Source organism: Gopherus evgoodei, chromosome 19 (genome assembly GCF_007399415.2).
Source record: "Gopherus evgoodei ecotype Sinaloan lineage chromosome 19, rGopEvg1_v1.p, whole genome shotgun sequence".
In the NCBI taxonomy this organism is placed as follows: domain Eukaryota; kingdom Metazoa; phylum Chordata; order Testudines; family Testudinidae; genus Gopherus; species Gopherus evgoodei.
In genome coordinates, this window is record NC_044340.1 from 21,202,931 (window position 1) to 21,215,235 (window position 12,305).

The following is a 12,305-nucleotide window of genomic DNA, read 5'->3' on the forward strand; positions in this document are numbered from 1 at the left end:
TTGTCTGCTCTGTTCTCTGGCACGATACTTGGAGAAAAGCTAAGCTCTTAATAGGAGACTAAATCCTTGTGCTTTCCATGGGCCACGTCCAAGCTACAGAGCCCACATGACAGATTCTTGCACAGTCTTTTTTTCTTGAGAGACAGGCAAGTATCATCATCCTCATATCACAGATGGGAAGCAAGGCAGGAAACATTAAGTGACTTGCCCAGGGTCATGCAGAGAATTAGCAGAAGAGACAGGACTAGAACCTTGATCTCCTGTACCCAGCCACAGGACTCTGTGGTCTCTGTCCCATTTCTTGGAAACGGTGCAAGACGATACCCAAGCACCCTGGCGAATACACTTCCCAAGTAAACAGACTAACGTCCATGACTGAGTACAAGCCAAAGCTGAGCCCAGACGCTGCTGCCGTGGCCTGCACTATTGGCACCTTTACGGTGAACGGCCGCAAGGCAGACGCAATACAAAAGGTACCGGGTAAAAATGGAGTTATTTTCTGTTCTGGTTGCTGGCACATAAGGCAGAGCCCAGTTTGGGCCCTTACTATGACCTGCTCTCTCTGCAGATGCTGGTGCTCACGTGGCAAAACGTGCTAGATACTGCTCTAAACCCACTGACGAGAACCCATGAACTGAAGGTACAGGCAGAAGGCCCCCGGAGCTCACTGCTGGCCACTGCACTGCCTCCAGGCCTGATCCTGTGAACGGTTATTCCCATTCACAGGCTGACTTGTACGCATTGGCCCGCTGGAGGCTGAGACACTCCACCTCAAGCCTTGGCACGAGCAGGCCCTACATTTACAGCTCACTCTCAGGTAGGACTTCCTCAGGTCTCCTTCCAAGCTCAGAACAGCCGCGCTTGGCTGCCCAGAGGCGCTCCAAGTGCCACAAGGCTCAGTGAACACACATCTGCACAGCACACTTGGCAGGGGACAGGCATTCATTTACTCGGAGGTGAAGTAACTTGCCCATGGCCACGCAGAGAGAGCAACGGAACCAGGAATAAGACACAAGCGCCCTGAGTTCCAGCCCTAATCACCAGTGAGCCCCGATGATGGTTAATGGATGAAGTAAGCTCACCATATCAGCCATTTTAGGCAATTCCATGGCACTGAAGAGAATCAGTCAGGACACACAAATGGGCTAATCATCATCACAGAACGCCAGAGAACCCACCAGCACCCAACCACCACCTCCAAGACCCAGCCCCGCCCACGGCCCTACCTGCTTTAACGCGGATATTGGGGCTCCTGATTTTGCCTGCCGAGTTCTCCGCGGTACAGAAGTAGTCATTGTCGTGGATAAAGCTATTGAAGGTTGATGGCGAGAAGGGGTAGAGCTGCAAAGTCCCATTGGCATGGACATGCCGGATGTGCGGTACATCATAGATGTCGTCCCCTGTGGCGAGGTACCAGCGAAGGGCGGCGCTGGGTGACCCTGCTGCAGGGCAGGGGATCACCACCCCGACTGTGCTGGAGAAGGTCACCTGCTGGATAGAGTCGTTCACAAAGTAGAGACTGGTTCCAACATCTTCAGTGTGTGCTGTGGAGAGACCAGAGCCAACAGCAGAGAGTTACTGCAAACATCCAACTTCCCTTGCCTGCAGAGCAACGGCTTCCCATTGACATGTCCCAGGAGCAAGGCCAGCTCCAGCGTTTTTGCCGCCCCAAGCGGCAAAAAAAGCCATGATTGGCAGCACTTCAGTGGCAGCTTTACCACCGCCGCTTTCTTCTTCAGCAGCAATTTGGCAGCAGGTCCTTCCTTCCGAGATGGACTGAGGGACCCGCTGCTCAATTGCCGCCAAAGACCTGGACATGCCGCCCCTCTCCATTGGCCAACCCAAGCACCTGCTTGCTGTATTGGTGCCTGGAGCTGGCCCTGCCTGGGAGCCTTCCTCAGGCAGTGGCAAACAGCCCCAAACGGAGTGGGTAGATTGGTGCATGAACACAGTGGCCAGGTACTTCTCGGCTCTCCTCAGCAGCTGGTCCAGGGCTGAGGGGATGCCTTGGAAATCCCAGCCCTTTCACAGGACAGCAGTTTCCCAAAATCGCTAGGACACCAACGACTAATGCAAGCTACATTTCCCAGGATGCCCTTGTGTGAGCCTCCTCACAGGTAAGTCACCTGTCCGCCCCCTCCTCCTGGGCCAGCTGAGTTCAGGAGGGAAGAGGTGGCCATGGACCACTGGACTCCTCCTGAGAGGTCTCCTCAGACAATGGGCCCCAGAAACAGCCAGGCAGAACTCTAAAGCGTGGAGATGGTTTTGTGACAGGAAGCCGTGTGAGAGCAATGGGGCTTTGCCAGTCTCCAAGACAGCAGCTCTTCACAGCCAGGTCTCGCAAACTGCAGCCAAGGCCTGGAAGAGGAGGAAAGTCTCCCTCAACCTTCCTCCTCCTCCAGTGCAGGCGGAAAAGCCTTTCCCTCCCAGCTCCTCCACTCTGACTCCTTCCCACTGACGCCTCGAACCTGGAAGGGGAGGGGACAAGTTTGCCATCAAGGTGCCAAGTTGCTTAGAACCGATTTTTTAAGGGCACTACTTTTACGTAGGCAAACGGAGGCTAATATAGAAAGCAGTGATTGGTGTCAGGGTATGAATAGCTCTGGCGGAGAGCACAATCCCTGTGCTTGTGCTATAGCAGGGCCAATAAGCGAATAACTACTCTACCACTGGTTTAGAATGAGTCACGGGGGACCCTTCATCACCTCAATTTCTTCAACTTTGGGGAGGATGGAGAAGAGGGGGAGAAGGGAAAAGAGTCTCATCTGTATTAATATTCTTAGCTTAGCTTTTAGCTGCCCCTCCAGGGAGAACGCTTCATGACTGCTCCTTTGAGAAAAGGCCATTAAAGTGTTATTGGCCAGAGCAACACACATCTCATCACAAAGCCGTGGTGAGACCATCAGCACCAGCCTCCACTGAAAAAGTAGTATTTGTGTTTTCATCAGGATGGGTGTTTGGAACCATGCTCCTTGCCATGGGTAAGCGTCACATCGCCAGCTGGCTCAGGCTTTCCTGAGCTGACAGGGGGAAGACAAATGCTGGAGAGTTGTTTTACTTTGCATAACAGAATCTTTAACGTGCAGGTCTCCCTCGCAGTGACAACAACAACAATGCAACTATACTTCTAGAGAACTTATCAGAGCAACTCCACAGAAGATTAGACATCCTGGCACTTGAGTTAGGTATTCTTGTTTTATAGAGATGGGGAAACTGAGGCACAGTGAAGCAAAGTGCCCACGGGGTCTTAGTGAATCAGAGAAAACCCAGGAAGGGAAGAACCGAGGAGTCCTGGCTCTAGTCTCTTGCTGTAACCACCAGAACATGCTCTTTCATTGAGCTGGGAATACAACCCTCTACTCTACCCACTAAACAATTCCCCCTCTTATTTAATCCTTCCGGAGAGGGAAATATAATCTCAGTCTCTCTCAGCACCCATTGAACAGCCTGTTTCTTGTTCCTCTCCATGTTTTGAGCAGGAACATCAGCTATGACAACAACATTTCCTTCCTCCAACTACCCAGAGTTCTACTGGCCCGAGTCAAGGATGCCGCAGTCAGTTATGTGGCTACAAACTGGTATGGATCAAGGATGAACTGATTAGGAACGTTACTGCTGATTAAACAACAGATTTACAGGTAAAGAAAAGAACTTCATGCCCCTCCTCCCCCTGTGAGCCCATGCGCAGACCGAAAGGGACAAAGACATTTTTTTTTTTCTCACTGGGCTGACAAGTGCTAGGAGACTCGTGACAAACCCAAGGTAAGACAATCTACAGCTGATCCTCTGATGGCCTTTGAAAAGCTACTTGGGCTCTCAGTAGCACAGTGCCACTAAACAGTCACGTCATGACATCTAATCTCTTTGCGGCAGGGGCCATCCTTTTGTTCTGTGGCAGTGCAGAGTCTAGCACAGTGGGCCTTGGCCTAGAACAGGGGCTCCGAGGAGCAATCAAAATATAAATAATGTCTTAAGGCTGGTTTGTTGTGATGAATCAGCATTTCGGCTCTTCTTGACACTCATCTTGCCCATACACGAGAGTAAAATATGCACTGACAATCAGATGAAGGAAAACAAGCAAAGAGAAAGCATCTGTGTGCTACCATTGTGGTAACATTCTGCACGTGCCCTGACACACAAGATGGCATGGAGACTGCTGTCGCTTTAAAGGTAGAGCACACAGAAAAGAGACATTCTTTCTGCTGTGTGGATACATGTGTCATGCAAGGACCTAGAACCATGAATATTCTTTAGCTCTCTGCAACTCTGGTCCATGCTACAGTCCCTCTACCATTTCATCCATCCCCGCACCCCACAGCCCCTCCTGGAATTCTAGAGGGGCCTTTTAGCTGTGTGAGAGAAGAGGGGGGTTCTAGGAACCTCTTCACATCCCATCCCTTTTCTCAGCACCCCTCATCGCACTACTGCAGCAGGGCTCCCCGCTAGTCCTCATGACTGTTTCACTTGCTCTGCCCAAGAGCAGGCAGAATCGACAGTGCCGACCCCCAGGCGAGTATCCCTACTCGAATGGAAGCCACAATCTGCAGGACATGTTGCCAGCTGTACGATGCAATGATCAGATATCATCCTGCTAGAGAATAATTTTCTCTGCAGACATCACCCTTGCATGCTAGATACACAGAGGGGGTGGGAGGAAGAATGGAAAAATACCTCATAAATAAAGAGAGAAATTCAGATTACCAGCAAAGCTTTTTCAGGTCAAAGGGGAAAATGGATTTTTAATAGAAAATGGAAGTTATGGGATTGGTAGTAGTTATGTGACAGACGCATAGAGTTAAATCCATATAATCTCCTTTACCATTTAACATTGAGCACCATCCTAATCCCATGTTTCATAAAACTGTCTCCAAATCACAGAGAGATTAAAAATTTAGAAATAGCACTGCAATATTTTTAAACCAGAAATCGCTGCTGGCATCTGGTCACATGCGTTGACCCTAACCTAAATATTGAGGGCATTCATTTATACAGACCTCAAACCCTGGGGTGGGCGCAGTGAAAATGGAACAGTTTCCTATTGGGAGACAGTATGTCACTGCCAGGGGCATTGTATTGAGTGCTGGAGACCTGAACTCTGCTGGATGAGAGACACACACAGGTGGACTAAAATGTGGATGGACCGTGCCTAGCTAGCACTGAGGAGCATCTATTTTGAGTTATCACCGTACAATCTTCTTCAATCACAGTAAATTACAACCTAGGGTATTGAAATATTCATATCTCCATCTCAGCTGGGAAAAAGGAGTCATTTTGTTATCATCCCTTAGCAATATTTACTAGTCTTGTTCGCTGGACTCTTGGAACTGCACTCTCTTTAGAAGCAGAGCCACTCTCGGCACCACAGAAAGATGTGTTAGAGTAAACGAGTGCTTTCCATCTATGAGAAGCCAAGGCAGAGTGACCATGAATTCACCCCAACCCTATCAGTGAGCCACCTGAAGTTCAGGCTTGAGTCCTGCCCAAGAAACTGCAACGCACCATAGTAACTCTAGCTCAGGAACCAATCCATGCAACAAACCTCAATGCCAACTCTGCCCACATATCTACACCAGCGACACCATCACAGGACCTAACCAGATCAGCCACACCATCACTGGTTCATTCACCTGCACATCCACCAATGTAATATACGCCATCATATGCCAGCAATGCCCCTCTGCTATGTACATCGGCCAAACTGGACAGTCACTACGGAAAAGGATAAACAGACACAAATCAGATATTAGAAATGGCAATATACAAAAACCTGTAGGAGAACACTTCAACCTCCCTGGCCACAGTATAGCAGATCTTAAGGTGGCCATCCTGCAGCAAAAAAACTTCAGGACCAGACTTCAAAGAGAAACTGCTGAGCTTCAGTTCATCTGCAAATTTGACACCATCAGCTCAGGATTGAACAAAGACTGTGAATGGCTTGCCAACTACAGAACCAGTTTCTCCTCCCTTGGTTTTCACACCTCAACTGCTAGAACAGGGCCTCATCCTCCCTGATTGAACTAACCTCATTATCTCTAGTTTGCCTGCATATATATACCTGCCCCTGGAAATTTCCACTACATGCATCTGATGAAGTGGGTATTCCCCCACGAAAGCTCATGCTCCAAAACGTCTGTTAGTCTATAAGGTGCCACAGGATTCTTTGCTGCTTTTACAGATCCGGATTAACACGACTACCCCTCTGATACTGCACAAACTGAAGTTTTCAACATGTGCATTCATCAAAAAAGGGGCAGTTTTAAATGCTTAATGCAGTGTGCATGTGGCTCTCAGGCCCAAGGCGTTGGCTTTTCCCACTACATGTGACCCAAGAGCTCAGAGAGGTGGTGGTCAGTAACACCCCATTTCCACAGCACCTTTCCTCCCAGGGCACTTAACACAAGCTACACACTTCTGCATACTCTGCAATGAGATGCACGCAGGAGCCTTAAATAGGAGTTTAGGACAGAAAGTGAAAGAATATGGAGTCCAGGCCACAATGGAAGAGGAATGTAGTGGGTAAAGTGCAATGACTCCAAATGCACCTGGAGTAGCAAGATAGTATGGAAACATTAACTAAAAGTTGTCAGGACCCTCCAGCATCACAACGCCCCCCATCATGCTAAGACCTTGTGCACCAGTTAGGAGGAATGAGCACCACCCACTGAACTCCAAATCCTAGTTCCAGTGGCACACAGAGGTGAGATCTGATGCTGGGCTCACAGCCCAAATCAGCACAGAGGCAGAGCAGACTCAACTCCCATCTTCCAGATAGCTGAGAAGTCACAGTCCCTGCAGCCTTTGCTGCAGGTGCCATTTGCACACCCCCAAACCAGACACAGCACATACCCTAAGTTCTGATAGAACGAGGACACCCTAAATCCCTGCACAGAAAACACAACAACTCTCCAAGGACATGTACATTACCTGGTACCCTACCTCTGCAAGGCAAACCTAACCAAAGAGAAGCTTGAAATGCAATCCTACACCTCCTCCCTCTACACTGGGGTACTGCAAGGGGGACACGCAGAACTAGACAAAGGGAATACGCTGAGCCAGAGTGCGGGTGAATGCACCAGCCTTTCATCTCTAGAGACCTGATTTCAAGTTCTGCTTACATCACGCATGCAGCAACTCCGGCAAGTTTCACCTGAGTCTCCACTGGATATTTGGTGACATCACTGAGCCAACACACATTTCAGGACCATGTCAAGTGTCCAATCACGGGAGGCTCAGGACTGGACTAAGGTCTGGACTGTGGTACATCAGAGAAGCGTGCACATCAGCTGCTAGGCTCTGTCCCGAGCCAGCAGGCCATGACTTTCATTAGCCCTAAGCCTGCATGCTTCTACAAGCAGAGAGGGCAATTTCCCTCACACGCCCCAGAAGGTGTAAGAAATAAACCAAAAAGTGAATCAATAGACTGAACAGGCAGAGGGGAGTACTGAAATCCACTCAGTTGTGTCCTTTTCCCCAGTGCACTAGAATGAAGGTTGGCTATCTTTGGTTCCCACAGCCTTTCAAAATGTAATTCCTGGTCTGGTCAGCAGATTAGCAAAGGCCAAGGAACTGGGTTTCTAGATATTTGATACAGCTTAGTCAGCAAGGGGTGTTTGCAATGCTATAGGGGGCACTGAGGGATTAGCTTTAATTTAAGAATCTGGGGAAAGACTCTTTACAAGGAAAAAAGAAAGGGACTTAGAATTTTGGTTTCAAGGTGCATAAAATTTTGAGTCTTAACTAACCACCACGTAAACTCACCAGCAGAGTACTTCAGAGTCTCCTGAAATAACCACATACATTTGTGCTTCATTCTCTCCCAGCAAGTTGCACGTAACAGCCTGCCTATTTCAGAGTCTGCTGAATTCACATTATCCAACATACAGCTCAAAACTCACACGCTTCCATGTCAGGAGAATTCCTTTCACAAAGACACTTTCAATTTGATGCTCACACTGAGCTCAGTAGCTGGTTCAAACGAGGCAGGTGCACCTCAGTGCCACATGGGCAGAAGGGAGGGCACCACACTGGACACATATGGGGTCTTGTGGGTGCTCAAGGCATGGCCAGTGGATTCCTAAATTCACAACCTACTGCCAACCTCTGCAAGCTGGGTGAGGACAAAGGCTCCTAGCACGGGCAAACTGACAAGGTGTGACTGCTGTTCCCTTCTGAAGAACACAAGTACCAGAAAATATTAAGGCTGCATGTGTTGATTCTCCATTTACGGCACATATAGCTTTATACCTCAGCAAGGCGTAGATACTGATCTCTTAGCAAGTTGCCATCATGGCCCTGGTGTTGTAAAATAACGACACTGGGCATTGCCAGGACTTCAGTACTGCAAGCTCTACCTCCATGGATTTCATGGATTCCACGTTTCATTTCCAAGATAAATGAGCACCTACCACACCGGGGGGGGGGCACGGGGGGGGAGAAGATTAAAAAATGGAAGCAACATATTTCACTGCTTCTAATATTTGAACACAGCGTACACAAAATACCAACATCACAAATCAGCAGGTAGAGAACTCCAGCACAATCATACAGGGAAATTATTCCCCCAGTTTAAGTATATCACGATTTTGACTTGTATGCTCCTCCTGATCATACAGCTTCCATCGCCCTCCCTCTCATTGTTATGGCTGCTCTTTAATTTGTATAATCAACCACCAAGCCCTCTTTCGCTAAACTCCCCGCTTGCTAACTGCCTATTTTTATTTTATAGGCTAAAAAAAATAAACTAACAACTACAGTCTACTGAGGGATTTCTAAACTTTAGTGGTCCCTGGGGTCAAATGTTTATTTGCTTTTTGTTTCTAATTGAGCTCTTGTTCTACAGCAGAAATGTATTAAATGGTTGTGCTTTGATACCTAGAAGAATTAAGTATCTGAAAGGTTTATCATGCATTAAGCAATTCAATTTTTATCCTATTATAATGAAACTTCCATTGTGTTACTGTCCTCTCCCTGGAATTGTTCCACTTTAACACTTTCAGCACAGAGACTCTTAAAAATAAAATCTCTCTTGAACTGAAAAGAGAAAAAAAATTAATGAGGCCATAAGGTGCAGTGCTAATGGAGGCTTTTAATTTGCTCTTCTCAGAAGAGAGAGCTCTGTAGCAGAGACTCTGCTGAGGGGCTGGGGCTGAAAACGTGCACAAATAGTAATGGGCTATTTATATAATAATAATTGGATTTATTATTCTCGATGTTGGGGGGAAGAGAGACTTTTAGTGCCTCGGAGGGTTACTTGTTTTGGTTTTTCCTTTTTACATAGGAAACATGTAAATCTAGGCAAAGCAGATGCTTCCATGTTCAGTACAGCAGGTCCAACAATAGCAATTTTGTCTAAAGCTCCCAAATACAGATTTATTCTGGCTTTAATACAACTATTTCATATTTCATAATTGACTATCACAACCACACAGGATGCACCATTAAACCTCAGTAAATATGTTAATTATATTAACATTTAATATACAATAACAATCGTATTTAAGGATGCAGCCCACTACCGCTACCTATTTCCTAAGATTGCCTCTTGCTGTTTTCATATGATGAAAGCGATTATTAGAGAAAATGTTTTATAAGCTGAAAATAGCTCATTTTACATAACATCGTTGTTTGTTACTACATCCATGGACCAGATAATAAATTAAAAGGTAAGTTACTACAAAAATAAAACACAAAAATCCCTATCAAATCAGAACAGGGGAGCTTTTTAAGCTAACACCATTGAAATATTATAACAAATGGATTGTAATTTCACTACCAATGGTACAAGCAGATGTCTTTCCTTTTCAACTGCATCTATAGTTGGGGACCTCAAGTTTAGCACACCCCACATTTGGGGTCAGATTTGGATGACACTAGCAATCCCCAATTTACGGTTAATCAAGTGTTGTGTCTCCTTGACACACTTACTTCACAGTCATTTTTCGCCCCAGTCTGAGGGATCAAACCAGTGGTTTACATTAATGCAGCATTCCTAGAGGAGAGGATGGGATTTAAAAGCATCTCTGGATTGAGTCCGTTTTAGGGGATTAGAATATTGCTGTAAATAGTCTTTGGGAAGTAAGGACAGCAGGACAAAGCTTTTAAAAAGTACTGCTACAAGCTTCAGCCTTTGCAATCTTGCCTGCACAAAGAGAGGCTGGGTAGGTATAGAAAATTAATATTCATGTAATTAAGGCGCTTCTGTGGGGCTGGAGAGCAGTGTGGGGAATGGGGCTTTATCATTTCTCCCCCGCCAGAGGATTTCAGCGGCTGCATAGGGTTAATATCGCTAATTATCAGCTCGGAGCTCCCACTGCACGGATCCGCTGCCCCCATTAAAAAGCCTCCGCAAGCAAACTCCGAGTTGGGGCTCCTGGGCTTTGATTTTGTCCTTAAGACAGAAGTAGCGGCGTCACCCCCGCTCCCAACAGAAAGCCCAGATCCCTGTTAACGGAGCCCAGCGGTACCGTAGCCACACGGGGCTCTGCAGCAGGTTCCCTCCGAAGAGGAGGCGCCCCCGTGGGGGGTGGCAGAAGGGAGCGGGCAGGGCCCCCTGCCAGCGGGTTTCAAACATCCTCCCCAGCCCAGCCGCGGGCAGACGTCTCGAGGGGGTTCTTTCTTTTAGTGAAGCAAGGAGACCCTTCCCCGTGATCAGTCCCCCGGCTTTACAAATGCAACGCTACCAGCTACCCCACAGCCCCTGGGTTTAGCATCCCGTCCGGCCACAGCCCCACGGACCCTGCCCCCTCCCGGGATCAGGTGCATTGCAGCCGGGGCTGCAGGTCTGGGCTTGCCTGTCCCCTGGACCTTGATTAGCCCCATGGCAACCTGAGCCCAGAGACCCAGCCAGCCCCCTGGGTACTTCCGTTGGCAAGCCGCGTCCTGCCCCCGCCCCGTCTCCTGCCCGGTGCAATTGCACCGTCACAATCATTAATAGTTCAATTGATCCAGGGCGTCGCAGCAGGGCTGGGAGCCGCCTCCCCCCCGGTGGGAAAGTCGGAGCTGACCCTGGGGAGGACGCTGCACAGCCCCCCCGACCAACCCGTCAGAGAGGATCGGGGCTGGACGGGACCTCGGGTGGTATCGAGTCCAAGCCCCTGCTCAGAGCAGGACTAGCTCAACAGTGGGTTCCTCCTGACCTGCCCCCCCGCACACACCACGGACCCGAAGGGGTTAAACGCAGCAGGCGGCAGCCCAGGGCAGGCTCAGAACCGGCTCCGCTTCCTCCGGGGGGGGCTCACAGAGCCACTTTGCGAGAGCCCCAAACTCCGAGCCCCGTGGGGCGCTGCCCCCGCCCCGGCCCCAGAGACCCAGCCCCGCGCTGCTGCCCGGCCCCCGGCATCATCCCCCTGCCACCAGCCCGGCCCCTCGGGGCTCGGCCCGCACATCCCCCGGCTGGGGGGCTGCAGCTCGGAGGGCTGCGAGAGCAGCGCCCCTGCCGCCGTGGGCATCCAGGGCTCTGCTGCGGGACAGGCACTGGCCCCCGCGGCCAGCAGCGCTGACGGGCAAGAGCAGGGGACTGGGCGCAGACACCCCTCGGCCCGGCCAGGGCCAGCCTGGCCCTTCGCCCCCAGCACCCCTGGGAGCCGGTCGCCTTTAAAAACCACACAAGGCGCAGGACTAGAGCCCGCTAGCCACAGAGTAACACCCCCTCTCCCCCACCCCGGAAGGGACGTACCTTTTTGCAAAGAGTACAGCAGGAAAAAAGTTACCAGCCACATGCCATAAAGAGCACCTATTTTCTCGGGGATGTAGTGCAGTTCCTGGCAGCGCTGCGCCCCGACGTGCCGTGCTCCCTGCCTTTCCCAGGACTATCCAGGTTCAGATGCTCACAGCTGAGCTCCCAGCAGCTCCTCCTTCCCCCTTCTCCCCAGCTCGTGTCATCCGGAGGGTGGGCAGGGCTGCCTGTGTACTCCCCGCCCACACGCGGCATGCCTTGGGGGAGCAGCCTGGCCCTTTGCAGTTGCCAGTTGGCAGAGGGTGTGGGTATGTTATCTATTGTATCTGAACAGTGGGGGGACATTTTCCAGTCAATCTCTGGGCGGTAGGGGACGTGATCGTGTATAAAATCTTGTCATTTGCACACACGCACACTCCTTTATTAAAGGAAAAGACAGCTCCCTGGCTCTCATTGTACAGACCAGCCTTTCACAAGTGCACACAGAGACACCTGCTTGCACCAATGCCTAGGGCCAGCTTGCACAGATACAGGTTCAGTACCTGTACAAACAGATTGTGCACACATTCATCCTTCCCCTCCAAGAGCTGGCAGCACCAGTCAGGTCACTCCAAAGTGCACGTGCACACTT

The 12,305-nt window shown here is 49.7% G+C and overlaps 1 protein-coding gene across 3 annotated transcripts in view; it reads right to left on the reverse strand.

Annotated features, from left to right (window-relative positions):
* DSCAML1 (DS cell adhesion molecule like 1) overlaps positions 1–11,802 on the reverse strand; it is a 342,519-nt gene extending 330,717 nt beyond the window's left edge. For all 3 annotated transcript variants that reach the window (XM_030538636.1, XM_030538637.1, XM_030538638.1), the window contains exons 1-2: positions 11,675–11,802; positions 1,227–1,544 (exon numbers count right to left, since the gene is read on the reverse strand). In XM_030538636.1, the coding sequence (XP_030394496.1) occupies positions 1,227–1,544; positions 11,675–11,717 (361 nt within the window). In that variant the 5' untranslated portion in view covers positions 11,718–11,802. The remainder of the gene's footprint in view (positions 1–1,226; positions 1,545–11,674) is intronic.
* Between the last annotated feature and the right edge of the window lie 503 nt (positions 11,803–12,305).